General features: G+C 41.2%; 1 protein-coding gene across 1 annotated transcript in view; it reads left to right on the top strand.

The window, feature by feature from the left end:
- LOC135223631 (exostosin-2-like) overlaps positions 1-26126 on the top strand; it is a gene marked incomplete in the record, with an annotated part of 647541 nt that overhangs the window by 418833 nt on the left and 202582 nt on the right. Inside the window, 1 exon segment of the mRNA XM_064262245.1 lies at positions 13342-13575. Within this exon segment, the coding sequence (XP_064118315.1) occupies positions 13342-13575 (234 nt within the window).

Below are 26126 nucleotides of genomic sequence, written 5' to 3'. Positions count from 1 at the left end.
ATAAATCGAAATATTGTGCTAGAGAGTTGCAAAATTAAGGTAAATGATTGAATATTACTAAAATATAAGATTTTTAGCTTACAATTGCGTTTTTCGACCATTTCGGTAGAGTCAAAGTTGACCGAAGGTTGAAATTTTGGCCATTATCGTTATTTATATGAAAATATCTCAAAATTGATAAAAGCTACAATCATGAGTATTTTTTTGTTGTATTCTACATAAAAATGCGCACATTTTCATATATAATACTCCATGTAACGGCTAATTTAAAATGGTAAAATAATTATGTCAAAGTGACGAAATAATTTCCGAGATGTGTCACAGATACTTTTTAGTGCGGCAAGAAAGAAATTCGCGCTTGCGCGCCTGCGCGCCTGCGTAACGATTGTAAACAAAACAACACCTTGATCCGTGAACTCCCAGCATCCCCCAAGGCGCGTGATTCAAGAGTTTTCGGCTGGTAGGCCTGAAAGTATTTTTCCGCAAATTTTAAAAAAAACTTTTGTATGTCGACGTAAAATACGTCCAGTCGGCACCCGAGAGACAAAAAATGTCGACGTAAAATACGTCCAGTCGGCGTTTAAGGGTTAATGAAGTAGTATAGTCACTGTTTTTAGAATACGTATAAGTTAAAAAAAAGAACTATAAAATTTATACAGGTGGCTCAAAGTCAAGCATGGGAGTTGGTTTATCTGTTTTCCCAGATAATTTTGTGATGTTGGAAAGCTGCTTCCTCCTGCTTCAGTATATACAGCCAAATTATCTGCCATTATTAAAGCCTTAGATATAGACCATGATTCTGATACGAAGTCATGTGTCATATATTCATATTGTGAAAGTGCTCTGGAAAGCTTGAACAATTTTACTAATTCATCCCATCCTTTAGTACAGAAGGCTCAGATGTAGCTGTTTCACATTTTGTGTAGGCAGAAATGGGATGATTGTGTTGGATTTCTGGTCATGTTGGGATCCCAGGGAATAAAAAGCAGACAGAGAAGCTAATAATGCCTGTACCCAAGGAGAAATGGATGTAAATAGAGTGCCCCACTTAGATATGAAAATCTCTGTTTGCAATTAGTACTATATATTACTAAGTTAACCCTCTTACGCCGACTGGACATATTTTACGTCGACATTTTTTGTCTCGGGTGCCGACTGGACGTATTTTACGTCGACATACAAAAGTTTTTTTAAAATTCGCGGAAAAATACTTATAGGCCTACCAGCCTAAAACTTTTGAATCACGCGCCTTGGGGGATGTTGGGAGTTCACGGATCAAGGCATTGTTTTGTTTTGAAGCGTGACCCAAGTGCGCATGCGCGATATCCCTTCTTCTCGCTCCAGCCAGCATCAGTGGCGCATCATCCGAGAGCGATCTTTCGTCAAAAGCGTGTTTTTCTGGACTTGTGCGAGACTTTGAGCATTTGTGTGTTGCTACAGGACATTCATAGAGATGTCTCAACGACGTGTGAACCGCGAAAGGCGCGTTTTACCCGTCGGAAGGGATCGTGTAAGGAGAGTTTTGGACCTGGATGCTGGCGAGGGGCCAAGCACCCAGCATGACCCCGCGCCTCAAGGCCGTTCTGTGCGACCACGTGTGGCTTAAAGTGTTTCAGGAACACAGCGTATGCCTTTGGTTACCCCTAGGAAGCATGTGGGCGTCCTTAGGGGCATTCGTAGGCATTTGGGAGGCCTCCAACCAAGGGACATAGATGAATATCTATCGGAGCTTGATCGGGAACATGTCGCAAGTCCTCATTTTGATGGCGGATGGTCATCGAGTGATGAGGACATCAGTCCCGATGAAAGTGAGGATGAATATATGCCCCCAATGTCCGTTCGAGGCTCACATCCCGAAAGTGAGCTCGAATTCAGTGGTTTCAGTGCTTACGAGGGGGAATCTGAGGAGGGGGAGGATGGGGATATGGGGTCTAGTTTTATCGCGGAGGACGATACAGAAAGTGAAGGCCTAAGTGAGGGTGATGGGCCAACGGGGGAGGGTAGAGTGCAATATCGTACCCGTGCGCATGCACGCGCACGGGCACGTAGAAGGTCGGCTCGTCGCGCCAGCCAAGGTGAAGGTCGGTCATCGGAGAGTGACGAGGGGTGGATGGAGGACCCCACCCCTCCTAACATGCACCCCTTCACGGCAACCCCTGGGCTCACCGTACCAGTACCCCTGACTGTTTTGGGGTTCATCCAGCTTTTCCTTACGCGGGAATTGCTGGAATACCTGGTACACGAGACGGTGGACTACGCTCGGTACTGCCGGTATGAACTAAGGATGACCTTGTCGTATTACTGGCGGGGTTGCAACCTCATTGACATGGCGCATTTTTTGGGGCTTCACATTTATTTTGGTATGACACCTGCTTCCGACGTCAGGCAATATTGGAGGAGGAATTATTTTTTATTTATGCCTAATGTGCCTGGCGTTATGTCCCGTGATAATTTCCTGGCGTTGGACAGGTACTTCAACGCCTTCAACCGAAGGGCCATACCCCGGAATAACAGTGATCGCCTCATTTTAGTTGCGGCCCAAGTGGTTGGAATTTAATCTGTGATCGGTGTAGAAAATCTCGTGATTCCTGGAAAGAACCTGTCTTGGATGAGGGGATGATGCCTTACAAAGGACGTCTTAGTATAAAAGTGTATAACCCCAAGAAGCCGAAGAAATATGGTGTGAAATTCTTTCTTATTACCGAGGCCAACACTGGATACGTCGTGGACTTTTCAGTGTATTCCGGGGTCTTCTCCACGCTGCGTGACACTGTATTCAGTCTTGTGGGACATTTCTGTAACCAGGGATATCACCTGTTTATGGATAATTATTATAACTCGGTATCCCTGGCCCAGGAACTATATGAAGCTGGTGTGCACGTCAGTGGTACCCCTTCGGTTTGGTGCGTGGGGCCCCGAATGTCCTCAAGAGGTTCGCTAGTCATCCGCAACACCTGGCAAGAGGAGAGACAGAGTGGCGGCGGAAGGGCGCTGTCCTTTGGTCATCTGTTGGAAGGGGTCGTCCGAACTTCGTTCCCCATGATTACAACGAGTCATGAACCCATCCAAGAAGAGATCGTACAGCGGAAGAAGACACGTCGACAGGGCCGAGTTGTGTTTGAGGAGTTTCGTATCGAGCGGCCTACCGTCATTGGGCACTACAACAGGCACATGGGAGGAGTTGATCTCTTTGATCAGCTCATCCAGTATTATCCCTTCGCCAGGAGAACCAGAAGGTGGACACAGAAGCTCCTCAAATACATCCTTCAGTTGGCCCTCCAAAATGCCTACATACTGTACTGTGGGTACCGCGGTGACAATCTTCCAAGGTTGACCCACTTACAGTTCCTAGAGGAAGCCGGGAATGCCCTCATCAACATCGATCCCGATGAGTGGCCTTCCATAACTGACCCCCTGCCCCGAGCTGCAGATCTGCCCCTAGCGGAAAGGGCAGATAGGAGGGCCAACTTCGGTCGACCTGCCGCCGCCCCTGCTGACGACGGCCCCTCTTGGGCCGGCCCCACCCCGCCATCACCGGCCTTTTTCTCGTCGGGTAGTGGACCCTGTGTGTCGGCTGCAGCCAGGGGATCACATTACTCGAGGAGGCCCTTAGAAGGAAGGGCGAAGGCAGAAGAAACGGTGCCGGGTGTGGACCAATAAATGAAAATGGACAGGAAGGAAGAACACCCGAGGTTCTTCTGTCGTCTCTGCAAAGTTGGCTCTTTGCACGGGATAGGGGATGAAGTGACCAGACAAAAATAACCCACACTGAAGAGGTCACGGATATTTGGAATTGCGCGCCCCCCTAAACCGACAGCGGAGGGCGCACGGGGCTGCCGGGTCCATCAGCAGTAAGGGTGCGCGTCTCCCTCCTCCACCTGTACCTCGTCATGTCGAGTGGAAAAAAATGCAAGACTCTTCAATGGAGGAGGGAGAAAACAAGAATAGAATGAAGAGTCAGGATTACGAGTGAGTATTCTGCATTTATTTTATATGTATTTTTATATTTATTACAAATTTTTATATATCCGTATCTATGCATGATAAAATAATAATAAGACATTTCATTGTATACGAAAAGAGAAGTGTCACCTGCATTCCTTTTATTTATGTATTGGTACCAGAATCGAAAAATGTAATATATATATTTTATGTATAAAATATATATATATATACACATATATATCTATATATATATATATATATATATATATATATATATATATATATTATAAATATTGTTTTTTTTTGGGTAAGCAAATTACTTACAGTCTAGTAATATTCAGTCATTTATCTTCACTTTAAAACAAATTGCAAGTCTCTAGAACAATATCTCGATTTATGGTGAATATTTGAAAAAAAATATTTTTATTCCCTCCGCGCGCCGATTCTCGGCCGAAAATCTCCGAAATGCGTAGTCACATTCTCCTAATTATTTGATGCCTTTTCATATTACGCTTTTTTTTTAGAGTTTTATATATGAAAATGTGTGCAAAATCATGCACAATATAACTAAAAATATTAGAAGGTTGTAGCATTTCTCATTTTTGAAATATTTGCATATAAATTACGAAAAGTAGGAAAAAAACTACGATCGGTCAACTTTGACTCAACCGAAATGGTCGAAAAACGCATTTGTAAGATAAAAATCTTACAGTTTAGTAATATTCAATAATTTATCTTCACTTTAAAACAAATTGCAAGTCTCTAGAACAATATCTCGATTTATGTGAATTTTTGAAAAAAAATATTTTTTTCCCTCCGCCGCGCCGATTCTCGGCCGAAAAATCTCCGAAATGCGTAGGTCACATTCTCCTAATATTTGTGCCTTTTCATATTATGCTATTTTTAGAGTTTTATATATGAAAATGTACGCAAAATCATGCACAATATAACAAAAAATATTGGAAGGTTGTAGCATTTCTCAGTTTTGAAATATTTGCATATAAAGTACGATAAGTACGAAAAAAACTACGATCGGTCAACTTTGACTCAACCGAAATGGTCAAAAAACGCATTTGTAACATAAAAATCTTACAGTAATGTAATATTCAATCATTTATCTTCACTTTAAAACAAATTGCAAGTCTCTAGAACAATATCTCGATTTATGGTGAATATTTGAAAAAAATATTTTTATTCCGTCCGCGCGCCGATTCTCGGCAGCGAATCTCCGAAATGCATAGGTCACATTCTCCTAATATTTGTGCCTTTTCATATTCCGCTTTTTTTAGAGTTTTGTATATGAAAATGTGCGCAAAATCATGCACAATATAACAAAAAATATCGGAAGGTTGTAGCATTTCTCATTTTTGAAATATTTGCATATAAAGTACGATAAATAGGAAAAAAACTACGATCGGTCAACTTTGACTCAACCGAAATGGTCGAAAAACGCATTTGTAACAAAAATCTTACAGTCTAGTAATATTCAATCATTTATCTTCACTTTAAAACAAATTGCAAGTCTAGAACAATATTTCTATTTATGGTGAATTTTTGAAAAAAATTATTTTATTCTGTCCGCTTGCCGATTCTCGGCAGCGAATCTCCGAAATGCGTAGGTCACATTCTCCTAATATTTGTGCCTTTTCATATTCCGCTTTTTTTAGAGTTTTATATATGAAAATGTGCACAAAAACATGCACAATATAACAAAAAATATTTGAAGTTTGTAGCATTTCTCATTTTTTTTATATTTGCACATAAAAAAAATTTTAAACAAAAATTCGACATTTGGTCAACTTTAACTCGTCCGAAATGGTCGAAAACTGCATTTGTAAGCTAAAACAGTATCGTAATATTCCATCATTTACCTTCATTTTGAAACAAATTGCAAGTCTCTATAACAATATTTCGATTTATGGTGAATTTTTAAAAAAATTATTTTTTTACGTCCGCGCGCTACGAATTCGTGCATCATTTTGTGATAATATTTTCTGTATTGCTTTTATCGTTTTACAATGTGTTATATACCAAAATGATCGCAATTTAGTGTACATTACAACGAAAAAAAAGTAACTTGTTACCTTTAACCAATTTCATTTTTGCGCTATCATATATCGTATTATTTATATATGATAATGATAATTTTTTTCATTTCTGATGGTTGCATACTAAACTTCAAGCAATGACAAAAAAAGGAGCCAAAAATGAACTCTTAATCTTGAAAACTAAGCGCGCTGTGATTTTTTGAAAAAATATTTTTTCCGCTTCCGCGCTCACTCCCAAACCCCTCCGTCATACGGGGGTCATTTTTTTATTTACCGCTCCAGCGTAAGAGGGTTAAGTTGCAGGAGCGGTGGTTATCTCCCCTTCATGCTAATAGTAATAAGTTAAAAACTATTAGAACTCAAATAGGATTCTGGCAATCATCCTATCAAAGTAACAGAACTATTTTTTTTCTATCTTATTTATGGCATTTTTCAATTCCATTAGAAATAAAATTTCTCGATTTTACCATTTTAAATATTGATCTTTAGGGTATATATTTTAAACACATTAGTATTTATATAATTTCCATTTTCATTCATTGTCATTATAGCGCTGAATGACCCTGTGGGTCCCAGTGCTTGGCTTTACGTCTAAATCACATACAGGCAGTCCCTGGTTATTGGCGGGGGTTCTGTTCCAATGGGTTGATGATAAGCGAAAATCGCAGATTACCAAAAATTGCCAGGGCATGCTGGCTTATTCTTTCTTTTGGTTATGTATCAGACCTCAACACTCAATTTAAGTATTGCCTGCTTGCCAACATCACGATGGTGAAGAGGGATGCAACCCCTCAAGCTTCTGACCTCTTTCTAGAATGGAATGGAATACAGGCAGTTCCTGGTTATCAGTGATCCAGTTTTATGACGTTTGACTAGTGCCAAAAATCACTGAAAATCAGCGATTTGTGGCACCAAAACGTGCCAATAACTGGTCAATGGTGCATCTGTTAGGTATGTATTGGCACCAATACTCTATTATTGGTGCCAATAACTGGAAATCAACATGTTTTGGCATCGCAAATCGCTGAAAATCAGTGATTTGTGGTGCCAAAACGTACCAATTTCTGGTTTTTGGTGCCAATAGAGTACTGGTGTCAATTCATACCTAACAGAGGCACACCATTAACCAGTTATCAGCACATTTTGGTGGCACAAATCACTGATTTTCAGTGATTTTTGGCTCTAGACAAGCGCCATAAAACAGTCTCTGATAACTGGGGACTGCCTGTATTCCATGCCATTCCAGAAAGAAGTCAGAAGCTATAATAGGATCTAAGATATGCAGTGAGCATAACTCTTCTTAAGACAGTCAAACCAGAGACAGCTTGCATCCCTATTCTCCATTGTGATGTTGGCAAGCAGGTAATACTTAAATTGAGTGTTGAGGTCTGATACATAATCAAAAGGAAGAATGAGCCAGTATGCCCTGGCAATGTTTTTAGTAGAGGGAGAGAAGAGAGCAAGGAACTATTGATACTAAGAAGTTCTGTTGGTTCAGGAGTGTAGAATTCTCCTTGCAGAACGTAAAGAACATCTAGAGGACAAAGATGTACTACTTGGTTGGGGCTCAAGAATTAGTAACTGGAGAACAAGGTTGTGAGCTATTTTCATGCTTTATGGGATGAGAATAGCCGCGATCTTATGGCAACTCAGTGGTAATTACCATGGGGCTGGGAGCACTGATGAAGTTTGATGATGAGGCATGAGGATACTCAGTCTTATAGCAGTCAGAGGAGGGTTGCTAATCAGTGGGATCTCCTGAAGATCAAGCAAAGGCTTAGAGGCTGAAACAGTGGGATCTTTAGCTGCTAGGGTCAGAGAAGGCCCAGGTGGGAACTCTGCTAGTAGTCTGTCAGTGGGTGGGCACCTAGGGGGTACAGTTGAATATGGGGGGGCCCACTAGGCCTTGGTGGAATAATAAGATTATTCCTCTAAGCACTAGGCGAGCGGAGCGAACATATACAGCTGGAGGGGTCATGGGCGCTGCTGCTGTAAGCCCCCCCAAGAAAAAATTTTTGAAATGTGACCAAATTTCAGAGGCATTCTGAAAGCCATATGAAAAGGGTATTTGGGCCATATTCTGAGACCAGCGGTGTATATTCAGGCATAATACAGGTATCTGGGATTCTGTTATATTGTTTCAAGTAAAACAGAGATGTACAGAAATCATGTACACTATAATTATACATAATTACAGAATAGGATTTATAGAAATAAAACTGAAAAACAAAGTGAGCTATGCAAAACATATTAATTCCTGTGCATGTAGAAATTGTAAAACATAAGCATGGAAATACAAGAACAAAAAATAGACTTTTTATAAGAATATTACTATGTAATTGGTACTCTTGATCAAAAATTAAATGGATGAAACAAATATATATAACTATATATATATATAATATATATATAGAATATATCTATATATATATATATATATATATATATATATATATATTATATATATAATATATATATATATTATTATATATATAGACTATATATATAAGTTAGATGGAGACAGGAGCAATCACTCAGGGATAGACATATTGGAGTAGGGAGACGCGTTCTGTCTTTCATCCATTTATTAGCGCCGACGTTTCGTATCAGCTTGATACATTTTCCAGGCTGAAACGATTACACATCAATTGCGTATAAGTAAAAAGATACACACAATGTTTACCAACACCAAATTAAAAAACCTTTTAATAAATTAGAATAAAAACAGAATAAAAACAGAAACACAGAATAACAGTGAAAGGGCTAGGAGCGAATACAGAGAAACAAATTAGCTAAAAAATAATAATAATAATAATAGAAAAATATATAATAATAATAATAATAATAATAATAATAATAGAACGAACAAGACGCCTACCACAGCGGTAGCGGAAGGAGAACTGACACGAAAATTGTTATGGAAGGGAGTGTAAAACAAACAAAAAACAACAGGTAATTAGGCAATAAACAGTTGGGTGGAAGACTTTTGGTGGTTAAGAGAAGGTACAGTTAGCTTGATTATTATTGATTCAAGGGTGGTTAGTTCGTCTATATGTCGGGTTCTTCCTACAATATTAAAATGACTGGCATCTATGTGTGTTTTGCAACTTTTACTGTGATTTCTTATGTTAGATTGTTCTGGATTTGATAGTCGACAACCCGTTCTATGGCTAATTCCTTGATGAGAGGAAATTCGGACTTTTAGCAGCCTCCTGGTGCAACCGATGTAAGTGCCGAGATCACATCTGGGACAATTATACTTATAAACGACACCGGAGGCAAACAGGGGGCTGATCTTATCCTTGACTTGGAAGAGTGAGCCGATAGTTCGGGGGTTTATGGGAATTAGTTTCAAATTAAGGGCAGGCAATTGCTCATTGAATAGGGTGAATAATTAAACTTCCCTTTTGCAAAAATATAGAGTTTTTAAGATCACAATTCTCAGCCCTCGCCCACAGCTCTTTTAATAATCTTAAAACTAGATGGGCTCCTTTTTTTACCAAGAATGATTATGACATTTTGAAAAACCTAGCCAAAGATGAAAATGTAATAATTACTCGTCCAGACAAAGGTAAAGGTACAGTTATCCTTGACAGACATGACTACATACAAAAAATGAATGACATTTTAAACGACTCTTCAAAATTTACCAAAGTTGGTGACCCAGACCTTTACAATATTACTAAACCCGAAGATAAAATCAACAGATTTCTTAGAACCCTAAAACAAACCAAAGCAATAGATGAAAATACGTATCAGGACCTTTTTGTAACAGGATCTACATATGGACTTATGTACGGACTGCCAAAGATACACAAAGAAGGAATTCCTTTGAGACCTATCCTTTCTTCCATTAACACTGCTAGCTATAAACTCGCCAAATTTCTTGTCCCTTTACTCCAACCACTGACTCACAATAAATACACATTAATAAACTCGGCCTCCTTTAAAGATGACATTATTACGCAGGACTCAGATCTGTACATGGCGAGCTTTGACGTGGAATCTCTGTTTACAAATGTTCCCGTTGTTGAGACTATCAACATCATTTTAGACAGGCTATTTCCCACTGACGATTGCTTGTTCAACAATTTTAATAGAACTCAATTCAAGTTGTTTTTAGAATTAGCCGTGCTGGATACGCCCTTTGTTTTTAATAATACGGTTTTTAAGCAGACTGAGGGGATGGCCATGGGAAGCCCTCTGGGTCCTACTTTTGCTAACATATTTATGTGCTCCCTGGAGGAGCGAGCTCTAGATGTATGCCCACCTAATTTCCGCCCACTCTTTTATAGACGCTACCATAGATGACACTTTCGCCTTGTTCAGATGTAATTACCATGCTGATACCTTTCTTGAGTATTTAAACAACCAAACACCATAACATTAGATTTACGGTTGAAACAGAAACACAGAAATTCCACTTCCATTTCCTTGATGTGAGGATATCCAAGGACGAGTCTGGCTTTCATACTGGTATTTATAGAAAGAGCACCTTTACTGGCCTGGGGACCAATTTTTATAGTTCATGTTTTTTTAACTTTAAAATGAATTCCGTATCAACTCTCCTCCATAGAGCCATTAATCTGACATCAAGCTGGTCTACCTTTCATACTGAAGTGACTTTCCTTGCTGATTACTTTAAGGATAATTATTTCCCTCCAGCAATTTTTCATAGATCCCTTAATAGGCTACTTAATCTGAAATTCAATCCACCTCCAATAGTCCATAGTGTCCCCAAGCTCCGTATGTTTGCTAGATTTCCCTTTCTCCATAATAATAAATTTAGGAAAAAAGCATCATCACCCTATTCAATGAGCAATTGCCTGCCCTTAATTTGAAACTAATTCCCATAAACCCCGAACTATATCGGCTCACTCTTCCAAGTCAAGGATAAGATCAGCCCCCTGTTTGCCTCCGGTGTCGTTTATAAGTATAAAAAAATTGTCCCAGATGTGATCTCGGCACTTACATCGGTTGCACCAGGAGGCTGCTAAAAGTCCGAATTTCCTCTCATCAAGGAATTAGCCATAGAACGGGTTGTCGACTATCAAATCCAGAACAATCTAACATAAGAAATCACAGTAAAAGTTGCAAAACACACATAGATGCCAGTCATTTTAATATTGTAGGAAGAACCCGACATATAGACGAACTAAACCACCTTGAATCAATAATAATCAAGCTAACTGTACCTTCTCTTAACCACCAATCGTCTTCCACCCAACTGTTTATTGCCTAATTACCTGTTGTTTTGTTTACACTTCCCTTCCATAACAATTTTTCGTGTCAGTTCTCCTTCCGCTCCACCGCTGTGGGTAGGCGTCTTGTTCGTTCTATTATTATTATTATTATTATTATTATATATATTTTTCTATTATTATTATTATTTTTTAGCTAATTTGTTTCTCTATATTCGCTCCTAGCCCTTTCACTGTTATTCTGTGTTTCTGTTTTTATTCTGTTTTTATTCTTAATTTATTAAAAGGTTTTTAATTTTGGTGTTGGTAAACATTGTGTGTATCTTTTACTTATACGCAATTTGATGTGGAATCGTTTCAGCCTGGAAAATGTATCAAGCTGATACGAAACGTCGGCGCTAATAAATGGATGAAAGACAGAACGCGTCTCCCTACTCCAATATGTCTATATATATATATATATATATATATATATATATATATATATATATATATATATATATATATATATATATATATATATATATATATATATATGTATATATATATATATATATATATATATATATATATATGTATATTATATATATATATATATATATATATATATATATATATATATAATATTTATTTATTTATTGAAAGTAACAAAATTAGAAAAAAATTGCTTGCTGTACATTATATGTGATGAAGCAGCAGACTACTGTGACATGACTCATTTTAACAATATTCTCCTGTTCCTGTGATTTTCTGCAAGCCTATCTACAAATTCCTCTAAATATAGTCTTTTAACTCTGATACTCTCAATTGATAGCACAACAAGATTACTTAATCTGTCATTGCCCATTGCATTTCTGAGAGTAGTCTTCATTAATTTCAGAGCAGAGAAGCTTCTCTCTGCTGAAGCTGGTGACACAGGTAACACTAGAGATTTTGGCTTGTCTGCAGAGTTCATGAAATGCTTCCTCTTATGGATTAAGAATTTTCAGTATTCTAACGATGATTTAGGTCTTTCAGTGTCACTTATTTCCTTGTAGCATCTTTCTAACATGCATTTTGCAGAGTACAGCTCATGTTTGAGATATTCAGTGTTAGCATTATAGGCATGAATAAGTCTCACACATTTTCTCAAAAGATAAGAATTCCATACTGTGTTGGTTAAGTGACTGTAATGCTTTCATAAATGTGCAGGTTTCATTACGATAGGGTAATAAAAGTTAATTCGTGCTGAATCCTTAACAGTGAGGTCAAAGTTTGTGCTTCCTGACTGTTTTCCAATAGAATCAACAACAAGAAACTCCTGCAATTTTGTATAAATTCTATGTTTCCTAGATGGTCTACACTCTGAAGTATTAAAACCATGAGCTTGTTGAACTCTTCTCCACCTCAAGGAAGAGATCTGAACGCATCTCTTCAAGCTGAACTGTTAAAGTTTCAATTAATACTACAGCTTTTACTAAGTCAAAGTTAGGTAACTGATTGTAGCAAATTGAGTGTTTATTTGGCATATCAGCCAGTCCTCTTGCATCAACAGCCCTATCTGCATTGAAGTCATCTGCTACTAAATTAAATGAGCATGCATTTAAGAGACATATGATGTTTATTCCAAGCTGAGGGGAAACATTTATGATATTTGAAAGTATTTCGTCAATAGAGATGCCTTAGTGGGCCCGTGGCCAGTGGGTGGGCACCTGGGTGGGCACAGGATTCTCGTGGCTGGGCACATGCCTGCCCATGCCCACCCTTAGCTCCACCACTGGGATACAGCAGCATAGAATTTATAGGAATTTATGATGAGGCTCTTGAAGATGCATCAACCAGAGGATTTACATACCAGCTGTTAATGCTTACCGTATAGGAGCATTTGAAGAGCCAGAAGCATATGGTTGCATAGATGCTGTAGAGCATACAGGCAAATTATTGTAATCTAGTGATCAGTAGGCCAATAGTGAAAGCAAAATGGGATCATTCTAATTCTATTTCCGCCACCTTATAAGTTTGTTTTGGATGTTCTTTCATTTTTGTTCAGAAAGGTATTAAGTAAAAAAAATTTTTAGACTTGTCACCCATGTAATTTTTGGTGGGTTATTTTGTTTAAATTGTTATGTTGCGTATAGCTACTTTGTTGACAAACTTTATTGTTTCAGGTGATCTGGCTTTATGAGACATACTTTTCAACCATGAAGGACATAACATTGACAACACTGAAGATCCTGAATGATCGAATTTTCTCTGCTCACGCAAAATCATTGCGCCAATGGAACAAGCGACCTGAACCTTCTGCAGTGAATAATCCACTCTTCCTCCCCATCACAGCCCCTGTGAATGAAGGCTTCACAGCTGTAATTTTAACCTATGATAGGTTAGAATCCTTGTTTCAGGTAATATTTTAATGCAGCCATTTATATTTATACATAGCTGAAGAAATGGAAGTGGCATTTTTTAAGTGAATATTATATTAACTTCTCCATACTTAACATATTAATTTTACAATAGACTACTTCAAGATTACAGCTTGAAAAACATTCAAGTTTTGAAATTCCAAAAGTTGACCCATGAACCCTTTACTGTGCAGAATTTGAAATCGTGGAGATAATTGAAAAGTAACCATATATTGTGAATATGTATGAATGTAAAATGTTTATAGTCTTGTGGTCTTTTTTTTAAGTAGCATATAAATGAACTACCAAGCAACCATTTTTGGTACCCTTCTGATGCTACCAGGAATAATCTATGACCATTAAGAGTCACTTGATTTTATTACTGTCATAATTCTTCCAGGATGGAAATGCATATGAAAACAAGAAATCCAGTGATATTTATTATGTAGTACTTGCTAGAAAGCAAGATATGTATGCAGAAGCAATAACACAAGTACTGTAAGAAGCTCTTTTGCAACTACAGAAAATTTCAAGATGAAGGTTGGTCTCCATCAAGGGTCAACTCGTAGCTCCTATATCTTTGACCTTGTGATGGATGTTATAACATTAGATGTCAGAGAGGGGGTCCCTTTAAGTGCTCTATTTGTTGATGACATAGTGTTTATAGACAGGACTAGAGAAAGAGGTTAGCTGAAGGTAGAAAGGTGGAAACAGGCATCTGAAGATCAAAGTCTGAAGAAAAGTAAGACAAGACTGAGTATCTGTGGATGGGAGGAGAAGGAAGACAGGGAACAGTGAAATTTGGTTAAGATGAGATCAAGAGAGGCTAAACTTTTAAATATTTAGGGTCAAATGTGACAATAATGGAGATATTGATTCTGAAAATTAACCACAGAACACAAGGTGAATGGATAAATTGGAGAGGGTTGACAGGGATGTTGTGTGACAGAAGGATTAGTGTAGAAGTCAAAAATAAATTTTACAAAAGTGTAGTCAGACCAGCAATGGTTTACAGAGCTGAAATGTGACTGATGAAGGAGGTTAAAGAATGAGAAATGGCTGTGGCAGACATGGGGTTGTTGAGGTATGTGTGGTATTACAAGAAGAGATAGGATAAGAAATGAATTTATTATAGGAACAGTTAAGGTAGGGGAAGTATTAAAAAAAGGCCCAGGAAAGGAGGCAAGAGTGGTTTGGTCATGTTATGCAGAGAGAAGATCATGTGTGTAAAAGGGTTATGAGCATGGAGATGGAGGGAAGGATAAGAAGAGGAACTTGGATAAAATAGTAAATCAATTAATCTCATTCATGGACAGTGATGCTTAAATATTGCCTGACTATAATATCACCCATAAAACAAAAATGTGGAATGTTTAACAATAAAGATGTATAACTGTTCTTGCTGAATTATACTATCAGTGTTTATGAATTATTGTTAAAAATAATCACACTTATACAAGATTTAATTTAAGTAACCTTCCAAGTAATTACGTATGTAGTTAAGAATTTCTAAGTACCAGTAGCTAAAATTTCAAAAATCATCGTAGTGATTCTTTTGTTTTGGTGTATGTTGGTACCCCCGCCCACTACCGAGGGAATAGGGGAACAGCGTAGCAAACTAGCTCTATTTATTTCTACTAACTTCAGAGAAGGTTGTCATGAGTAGCTCTGAAAATTTGGATCGTTTTTTACCGGTTGTTCAGGATGTCGGTGAAGTACCATATATTTTTTTATTCATTATTGGATTTTGTTTATTTAGTTAGGCGTTAGGAAGACTTTGAGACTTTAACTAACAATGTCTGACCCAGGAGTGACTAGTATTCGGTACTGTAACAAGGGTTGCACAAACCGATTGACTTCTGAAACATACAACGCACACACAGTATGTACTAAGTGTAGGGGTCAAAGTTGCTCTCCAAAACTAAGGATGTACTGAATGTTTAGGGTGGGATGAGAAGCTGTGGAAGTTTTTTGGCTTCTCATTTGTCAAAGTTGGAGAGAGATAGGCTAGACACGAAAGGTTGTTAGCTAGTTGGAAGTCTTTTCTGATGTACCTATTATTTCTTTTTATTGTAGTGTCTTACCGAACAATTATAGAGCCGTGATTTCCACGAGCGGCAGGATACTAAATTCAAATTTAGCGCGTCGGCGTCGCCAACACTGGTGGTGATGACGTCATCTCCCTCCACTCGCGGGAGAACCAGGTACAACTGCCCAGGTGAATCCAATTCTTTTCCTGCCGGCGTCCGGTGAACATCGGTGGTCGGTGCGGTTGGATGACTTTGCTTCGCTTTTTTCTTGTGGATTTGATCTTCGGAATTGGTGAAGTACTCTTTTTTGGCGTTGTTGTTATTTTGCTTTTTATTTAGGCGTTGCCATGTCGGATTCTAGTCCGTCGGGAGTTAGGTTTTGCATCTCAGGATGTAAAACTAGATTATCCAAATTAGAGTATGATTCTCACACTAAATGTGTTAAGTGTAGGGGACAGGTTTGTTCAGCAGATCGAACATGTAACGAGTGTAGTGATTGGACTGATTCTCAATGGAAGTTTTTTAGTTCATACTCGGAGAAATTAGCTAAAGACAGAATTAGAAAAGCAGCGCTTAGGGAAAGTAGACTTAGCTCTGCTTCGTCTTGCGATGCATCTGTTCCTTCTGTTTCTCCTCAAATTGTTATGTCTCCTTTAACTACACCTCCTATTCCTCCTACTAATCCCACTTCTCCGGCTTCCCGTGTAGTTTCTTCCGACACCATTGCCAGTCTGGAATCGAGGTTAGATCAGAAATTTTCGGTACTAGCGAATACGGTTTTGCAACTTGGTAATTCAGTTAAGACGTTTTTGGAGAAAGCGGCTTCAGGTAAGAGTGTAGTTGAGGGTGCGTCTGTCTGTCCTGACACGTCTCCTAGACAAAGGTCACTGTCCAGCTCCCCGCACCGGGGAGAAGACATACCGGAAGTCCAAGGGAGTCGATCGGGATTTGCCCACAGACAGGCGCCTCTCTTGTTGAGCCTGTTGCGCCTCAACAGGGCTCGGTTAAGCGTTGGAAAGGTGTTGCGGTCAGACGCCTTTCAAATGATTCAAGCGATTCGTCTCCGGTCGCACGGCGCTCTTGGCGAGATTCGCCCGTTTCGCGTCCCTTAAAGAGGCGTTCAGGCGCCGATTCTTCGCCTCCTCCAGTCAAGCGGTATAAAGAGCCTGAGAGTAGGGTTGCGCCTCGGCCGTTAGCGGCTCGTTCGTCGCCTCAATCTGTGCCTTTTTCGGCTCCATCTACTAGTAGAGATTGTGGTTTTAGCGCTGTAGCTAGCAGTTCTAAGGGTGTTTCTTTAGGCGCTTTTTCGTCTGTTACGCCTGATGCGCCTGTTTCGCCTCGAATTTCGGCGGCTCCGAGCGAGGCGCAAGTAGTTTTTCCGCCTCCTGCTGAACATTTAGGCTCTTCCAAGCCTACGTTAACTGTTTTTGATTCGTCTCTGGCGCCTTTGCGCAAGCAGTTAGAGATGTTAACCAACTGGATGAATGAGTCCAAGGGTGGTTCGAAACCTTCAGATCAGGTTGTAGTTCCGTCTACTTCTTCGGCGGTATCGGAGAATGAAGAAGAAGTAGAGGAGGAGGATTCACATCACCTCTCGTGTTATTCACGTCTCCTTAGATTTCTTCTGGTATCTTATCCAGATTATTTTGAGAAAGCGGCTCCGCGCTCCCCAACTTCGACTTTTTTGATGAGGAGGAAAACTTCAGACCCTCTCCTCCCAAAACTTGTTCTATCTAAAGCGGTTAGACATTCGTTGAAAGAGACGGAGAAATGGATGTCTATGAAAAGAGACTTAGGGAAGGCTCTTTTTGCTTACCCTCCCTCTAAGTTGCTTCGTAAGAGGTATAGGTTTTATGTAACTGGGGAAGCTCCTTCTCTGGGAGTTTCTGCCTCCTCCCAGGGAGACTTCTCCAGTTTAATCGACTCCTCTAGAAGATCTGCTTTCGCCGCAGCGAAAGTTTTCTTTACAGCGCCTGAGTTGGACCACGTTGTAAAGAATCAATTTAAACTTTTGGAAGTCTTTAGCTTCCTTGATTGGACTATTGGCGCTTTAGCGGCTAAGATCGAAGACTGTCCTTCTCTTTCTCAGGAGTTAGCGGAGGATTGGATTGGTGTTCTGTCCTGTGCGGACAAATCCATTAGGGATGGATGTGATGAGTTAGCTTCGCTCATCGCCTTTGGTACCCTTAAGAAAAGGCAACTTTGGTGCTCCTTTGCTTCTAAAAGGGTTACGTCCCAACAGAAGTCTGCTCTCTTGTTTGCTCCTTTTGTGAAAGATAACCTCTTCCAGACGATGTAGTGTTGTCAATTTCGTCTGCGCTAGATAAGAAATCTTACTTCGGATTTACTGGCACAGTCTACTAAGAGACCTAAAGCTCCTGTGGAGACTGTTCCTTCGGTTTCTCCTCTGGCCCAAGCGCCTTTTCGAGGGAGAAAACCCAAGCGCTTCTTTCGGCCGAAGTCGAATTTGCGACCTCAGTCTAAGGCCTCGGCCAAGGTTAACAAACCTTCCAAATGAAAGCTCGGTTCTTCATGCACCAGTGGGAGCCAGGCTGGCTCTGTTTTGGGAGGAATGGGAAAACAGAGGAGCAGAAGCCTGGGTAGTGCAAGTACTCAAGTTCGGCTATCGTATTCCTCTCGTTTCACCTCCCTCGCTCTCACCTGTGCCAATTCCATTCCAGGCATACTCTCCGGGCTCAGACAAATTTCTGGCTCTAGCCGCAGAAGTGGAAGCGCTTGTTCTCAAAGAAGCGATAGAACAGATAGAAGGGGATTTTCCTCCAGGCTTTTACAATCGCCTTTTTGTAGTCCCCAAGTCATCAGGGGGCTGGAGGCCGGTTTTTGGATGTGAGCGCCCTGAAACTTGCATGTCCAGAAAACAAAATTTCATATGGAGACCACTCGGTCGGTTCTGGAGTCCATCAGACAGGGGGATTGGATGGTCTCTCTGGACATGCAAGACGCTTATTTTCACATTCCGATACATCGTGAATCTCGGAAGTACCTGAGGTTCATGTTCGAAGGCAAGGTGTTTCAGTTTCGGGCGCTTTGCTTCGGACTAGCGACCGCTCCTCAAGTTTTCACCAGGGTTCTATCCCCGATAGGAAGCTGGCTGCACATATTAGGAGTAAGAATCTCCCTCTATCTGGACGATTGGCTTCTCCGGTCGGAATCAGAGAGTCGGTGCATGAAGGACCTTGGAACAACTCTGGATCTTGCCAGAAAGTTAGGAATTCTGGTCAAACAAACAGAAGTCCCAGTTGGTTCCATCTCAGAGCATCCTTTATTTGGGGATGATTCTGAATGCTCAAGTTTTTCGGGCTTTTCTGTCCCCGAAGAGGGTCCAAGGCTGTCTGGAGACAGTTCAGGAGTTCTTGGACAAAAAGGTAAGTTCTGCCAATCAGTGGATGAGGCTCCTGGGCAAATTGACGTCAGTGGAGAAATTTGTGACGTTGGGAAGACTGCATATGAGACCTCTGCAGTTTTTCCTGAGAGCCTCTTGGTGCAGGAAGACACAACCAGACTCGATTACCTTTCCTGTCACAGATCAAATAAAAGAGGACCTAAGGTGGTGGCTCTCTCGAGCAAGGTTGGAAGAAGGGTTAGATTTACGACCCATCCTCCCGAACCTACAGTTCTTTTCCGACGCATCGGACACAGGTTGGGGAGCCCTACTGGGAAATCAACGGACTTCAGGAGCTTGGTCGGAGAAGGAGAAGAAGTTCCACATAAATGTAAAGGAACTGTTAGCAATTTTCTTGGGGCTCAGACAGTTTCGGAGCTTAGTAGAAGGTCGAGTAGTGGCAGTGCATTCCGACAACTCCACGGCTCTCTCGTACGTGCGGAAACAAGGGGGGACTCAGTCTTTCTCTCTGTACGAAGTAGCCAAGGATCTCCTCCTGTGGTCAAACGAAGCGAAGGTTCAGCTAGTCCCGAGATTTGTTCCGGGAAAGATGAACGTCCTGGCGGACGAGTTAAGTCGTCAACAGCAAGTGTTACCTCTGGAGTGGACTTTGGACAACAAGATTTGTCAGAAACTTTGGCGCCTTTGGGGCCGACCGTCAATAGACCTGTTCGCGACATCAAGGAACAACCGTCTTCCTCTCTTTTGTTCTCCAGTCCCAGATCCTCTAGCTTGGTCGGTGGACGCAATGCTGTTGGATTGGTCGGGTCTGGAAGCTTATGCATTCCCTCCGTTCGGTCTAATAAGAGAGGTGCTGAACAAGTTCATGTCGCACAGCAATGTAACGCTAACGTTAATCGCTCCCTTTTGGCCCAGGAAAGAGTGGTTCCCGGACCTTCTCCAGTTGTTAGTAGACTTCCCCAGACTTCTTCCTCCAGAGAAGTGGCTTCTCAAACAACCTCACTTCAAGAGGTTCCACCAAAACTTGTCCGCTCTAGCTCTGACAGGGTTCAGACTGTCCGGAATCTTGTCAGAGCGAAAGGATTTTCAAGAAGAGCTGCAGAAGCTATCGCTCGTTGTAGGAGAGAGTCTTCTAACAAACTCTATCAAGGGAAGTGGAGAATCTTCAGAGAGTGGTGTAGAAGTGCTAAAGTCTCTACTTCTGCGACCTCTTTAACAGAAATAGCAGATTTTCTTCTATTTCTTAGGAACTCTAAGAAACTAGCTCCTCGACGATCAGAGATATAGAGCCATGCTCTCTTCGGTTTTTCGACATCGAGGTTTGGATATTTCCTCCAATTCAGATCTGTCGGACCTCATTAGGTCTTTCGAAACCACTAAGCTCCCGCAAGATACAGTGGCTCGGAACTTAGATGTGGTGCTTAAGTTCCTCATGGGGCCACCGTTTGAGCCTTTGAAGTCGGCTTCACTCAGGAACTTGACTAAGAAGGCACTCTTTCTTATTGCACTAGCTTCTGCTAAGCGTGTCAGCGAATTGCACGCTATAGACAAAAGAGTCGGTTTCTCTCAAGGCAATGCTGTATTTTCGGTTTCTTTGACCTTTCTAGCCAAAAATGAGAATCCTTCTAATCCTTGGCCGAGGAGTTTTGTGGTAAGGAACTTATCTGATTTGGTTGGACATGAGGAGGAAGAAAGGCTCTTATGTCCAGTCAGGGCTATTAAGCAGTATCTGTTTGCCACTAAGGGTATTAGAGGACAATCTTCTAAGCTCTGGACCTCGGTTCAAATCCCTCTCGTCCTCTTTCTAAGAATGCTATATCGTTCTTTATTAGAGAGCTTATCAGGGAAGCTCACTCGCAGTCCGAGAACGACAATCTTTCCGTTCTGAGAGTTAAAGCTCACGAGGTTAGAGCAGTGGCAACTTCTTTAGCATTCAGAAAGAATTTATCTTTAGCTTCGATTCTTCAGAGCACGTTCTGGAGATCGAATTCGGTTTTGCGAGTCATTATCTCAAAGAGATAGAAACGGTTTTCGAGAATTGTAAAACGTTAGGTCCGGTGGCGGTTTCTGGCATGGTGTTGGGAGAAACGGCACAGGGGTCGTCACCTCTATGCTAACTTTTCACCTTGAATAGGTTGTCGAGTTCAAGGGAAGCTGGGGGTACTGAGTACCTGGGATACTCACCAGTCTGTTAGGTCAGATTTTACAATGGTTGGGTATTTATGTTTTTAAATCTGGTGTTGGTGACAAATGTTTTGTATGATTGAATTTCTGGTCTTAGCCCAGGGCAAGGGCAATCTTTGTTGTTACTATCCTCCGTCAGTCAGCCTTGACTCGCTTGAACTACGGAAGGATTCCACTCCTGTAGAGGCTAACTTTGGTCAAATTCCAATTCCTCTACAATAGTAAGAAGAGCACCGACCAGAGGCAGTAACAGTCTGCTGTAGCTCTCTTACAAGGTAAGGTACAACAGACACCTTGAGTGTTTACTGGTATTGCAATAAATGTAACCATTTAAAAATACTAGTGGTCCACTGAATCCCACCTTCCCATAAATGTGTAATCAGCTCTATAATTGTTCGGTAAGACACTACAATAAAAATGAAATTTTCATTATTAAAATGAAGTTTTATTGTATACTTACCGAACAATTATGATTATACCCACCCTCCTCCCCTTAGGTGGACGGACGGGCAGAAAGAATTGGATTCACCTGGGCAGTTGTACCTGGTTCTCCCGCGAGTGGAGGGAGATGACGTCATCACCACCAGTGTTGGCGACGCCGACGCGCTAAATTTGAATTTAGTATCCTGCCGCTCGTGGAAATCACGGCTCTATAATTGTTCGGTAAGTATACAATAAAACTTCATTTTAATAATGAAAATTTCATGTTTTATCTCCGAAACCCAGTATCTCTTCTGTTACACCTAATCCTTAATCCAGCTCCATGTTTCTGAACCCAGTGCGGTTGCCAATCTTGAAACGAGGTTTGAGGGTAAGTTCAAGTTATTAACTATTTTTTTTAGCTCAGTTGGGAGAATCAGTATACCTGCTTCTCGAAAGAGAAAATAAGTGCAGTGTTGGTGGAGGAGCTGGCTGTCCATCCTGCCAAATTTCCTAGGCGAAGGCCCCTGTCATACTCCCCCGCACCTGGGAGAAGTCATACCAGAGGCCCAAGGGAGGTCGGTGGGGTCTGCCCATAGGCAGTTGACCCCGTTACACCTGTTGGTGTCTCCCTGGTTGCAAAAGACAGCCATTGGAAAGTAGTCTTGTATTGTGCTCATCGCTTTTCTTCTATCTCAGATGAGTTTTAGTCCAGCGAAACGGCATTGTTGGCGCAACTTTTTCCTCTGAAGGATCTCCAGGTCGTCGTAAATGCTCTGGTTCAGTGCGTGACATAGCACCAGTTTTGACATTGCTTCAGCAAGCGGTTTCAGCGAGTATTTGTGACCCTGCGTCCAAGTTCCTTCTGCTTCTTTGGTTACCATGCTCCCAGTGTCAAATGAGAACAGTTTCCTTTAGTAGCACCTGATCACCTTTTTTCCGAGTGTTCGTTATTGGACAGACTTGTTTCCGTGTCAAAGTGTGCAGTACTCCTGGATTCTGCAGTGGCGCCGGAATTCTCTCATTTTGTTTAGTGCCCATTTGCACATGAGTTCCCTTCGGTGTAGGAGTGCCCATTGGCGTCAGAACTCACAATCTGTTGAGCTCCCTTTGGAGCAGGATATTCTAATTGTGCAGGAGCACCCACGGTCACATCAGTTTCCTTCTGTTGTTGAGCCACTGACTTCTATCAAGCTCTCATTGGCTTCTGAGTGCACTTTAGCACCTGGGCGTTCATTAGCACCTAGGCCTCCTCTGGTGCCAAGGTGCCCTTCCAGGAATTTTCCTTGACTCCCGAGCTCCCCTCAGAACCTGTTCTTGCTCATGTTGAGGTACATTGTACAGAGCCAGTTCCTGTTGTTCCTTCAACTAGTTCTGCTATGTCTCCTGCTGGAGAAGTAGATCCTCACTTGTCTGCTGTTTCTACTGACGAAGAGGGGGAGATTGAAACAGGATTCTAAACCTCCAATGGCTTATGGTTCACTTTTAAGGTTTTTCCATAAAAGTTGTCCTAGTTTATTCAAACCAGCTATCCCGAAGTCGCCTGGATCTTTGTTCCAGTTGGACTGTACTCCTTCAGAAGCTTTAAAGATCACTTCATGGTTCATTCAATTTTGTCCAAGAAAGCTTTGAACGAAGTTGAAAGCTGGTTGTCTAGTAAGAGAGTGCAAGGGGAAGGTGTTTGCTCTTTTCCACCTTCCTGCCTTTCTAAGAGAAGGCACTTATATTATGAAACTGGAGAATCTCCCTCCTTTGGCAGTTCTGCCTCAGTTCAAGGAGACTTTTCCAGACTTATCGACTCTTCTAGGAGAGCAGCTTTCGCTGCAGCCAAAACTATGTTCTCTTCTGCCGAAATGAACCTTCTTCTTCGTAACCTTTTTAAGTTATTAAAAAAGATTTGGGAGGCGTCTCCAATATCCTCAGACACTTCTTCCGATCTTCTAGGAGTCCTCTTTTACCTTGATAGAGGTAGTATTAGAGATAGTTCACGAGAACTTGCTTCTGCTTTCGCTATGTGCATGCTTAAGAAGCAAGAGTTATGGTGGTGCTTTACTACAAAAGGAGTCACCTCTTGCATAGGATTTTCTGTTCCCACAAGAAGTTGTAAACGGAATTGATTTCGACTTATGAAAGAAATCAGCTCAAGATTTGCTTGCACTTTCATTGGAACGTTCAAGAGATATGACACAGTTCAACAAGTCCTCTTCTCCACTGCAGCAGTAGGTGCCAGACTTCGCGCAGGACTAGAGCAGGAGAGGGGCAAAGCATTTGGTGATAGAGGTCCTAAGGACAGGTCACTCTATTCCTTGTCTTGCCCAGCCACCGTTAGTTGAGAGTTCTATTGCATTGACTGCATACTTTCGGCTCAGAGAAGTATTCTGCGCTAGCTGAATAGGTGTCTGCTCTTCGCCTGAAAGAGGTAATAGAACGAGTAGAGGATCTTCAGTCCCAAGGTTTTTACAACTGTCTTTTTGTGGTTCCAAAGGCATCAGGCAGGTGGAGACCAGTGCTGGATGTAAGTGCTCTAAATGTCTTCATCAGAAAGACAAAATCAAAATGAAGACAAATCAGTTGATTCTCTTTGGCATCCATTGAGGGGACTGGATGGTCTCGATTGACATGCAAGATGTATATTTCCATGTTCCCATTCACCCTGAGTCGAGGATATATCTCCGATTTGTCTTCAAGGTCTAGGTTTTCCAGTTTCAGCCTCTCTGTTGTGGTCTCTCTATGGAGGAGTTATGGAATTCCATAAGACAACATCATTGTGTGTGTGTGTGTGTGTGTGTGTGTGTGTGTGTGTGTGTGTGTGTGTGTGTGAGAGAGAGAGAAGGGAGAGAGAGAGAGAGAGAGAGAGAGAGAGAGAGAGTGAGTAATTGGTGGGATTGGTGGGTGGATGGTTAATGACTGTACTGGCTGTTGGTGAGTTCTGGGCTGTCTGTTGGTGATGTTGTGATCAGAGTTCTGTGTTTTGAGTGAGTGTTTTTAGTCAGTCTTTAGAAAGCTGTGAGAGACAGTAGTGTTGGCAGTCTGGTGAAGGCATTAAGATTCGTTTGAGTTGTGTTTTGTTGATTTGTTTTTAGTTATTGTTAAGTTAGTGTTGTTTGCTTATGGTGGTGCTTTACTACAATAGGAGTCACTCAGACTCAAAAGTCGGCCCCTTTTTTTTCTCCTCTTGCATAGGATTTTCTGTTCCCACAAGAAGTTGTAAACGGAATTGATTTCATAAGTCTAAACGGAATTGATTTCGACTTATGAAAGAAATCAGCTCAAGATTTGCTTGCACTGTCATTGGAACGTTCAAGAGATATGACACAGTTCAACAAGTCCTCTTCTCCACTGCAGCAGTAGGTGCCAGACTTCGCGCAGGACTGGAGCAGGAGAGGGGCAAAGCATTTGGTGATAGAGGTCCTAAGGACAGGTCACTCTATTCCTTGTCTTGCCCAGCCACCGTTAGTTGAGAGTTCTATTGCATTGACTGCATACTTTCGGCTCAGAGAAGTATTCTGCGCTAGCTGAATAGGTGTCTGCTCTTCGCCTGAAAGAGGTAGTAGAACGAGTAGAGGACCTTCAGTCCCAAGGTTTTTACAACTGTCTTTTTGTGGTTCCAAAGGCATCAGGCAGGTGGAGACCAGTGCTGGATGTAAGTGCTCTAAATGTCTTCATCAGAAAGACAAAATCAAAATGAAGACAAATCAGTTGATTCTCTTTGGCATCCATTGAGGGGACTGGATGGTCTCGATTGACATGCAAGATGTATATTTCCATGTTCCCATTCACCCTGAGTCGAGGATATATCTCCAATTTGTCTTCAAGGTCTAGGTTTTCCAGTTTCGGCCTCTCTGTTTTGGTCTCTCTATGGAGGAGTTATGGAATTCCATTTGACAACATCATTGTGTGTGTGTGTGAGAGAGAGAGAGAGAGAGAGAGAGAGAGAGAGAGAGAGAGAGAGAGAGAGAGAGAGTGAGTAATTGGTGGGATTGCTGGGTGGATGGTTAATGACTGTACTGGCTGTTGGTGAGTTCTGGGCTGTCTGTTGGTGATGTTGTGATCAGAGTTCTGTGTTTTGAGTGAGTGTTTTTAGTCAGTCTTTAGAAAGCTGTGAGAGACAGTAGTGTTGGCAGTCTGGTGAAGGCATTAAGATTCGTTTGAGTTGTGTTTTGTTGATTTGTTTTTAGTTATTGTTAAGTTAGTGTTGTTTGCTTAGAGTTGTTGTGCCTGTGCTGTTGTCTTTGTTGTTGTTGTGATTTCTTGGTGTTGTTAGTGGGTGTGTGTGTTGCCTTTTTTTGTGTTGTTGTTTTTCATGTTGGTGGTTGGTTGTGCAGTGGTCTTTTTTTGTTTTATTGTTGTTGAGTTTTTGTTATGAGTGAGGTTGAGGTTGTGTTCCTTGGTTGTTTGCTGTGTTGTTAGGTTGTGGTTGTCCTCCATAGAGCAATTTGTCCCCTTAGGCAGGTTGTACTTAGGAATCTTCCAGTTTTTTTTTTTCTTTTTAAGGCTAGATGGAACAGGAAGGAGTTTTGTATTCCAGATTCCACATGGAATCAAAGAACATC

Source organism: Macrobrachium nipponense, chromosome 10, assembly GCF_015104395.2.
Source record: "Macrobrachium nipponense isolate FS-2020 chromosome 10, ASM1510439v2, whole genome shotgun sequence".
Lineage (NCBI taxonomy): Eukaryota > Metazoa > Arthropoda > Malacostraca > Decapoda > Palaemonidae > Macrobrachium > Macrobrachium nipponense.
Note: the sequence above shows the minus strand (reverse complement) of the source record. Positions and strands in the feature narration are given on the sequence as shown.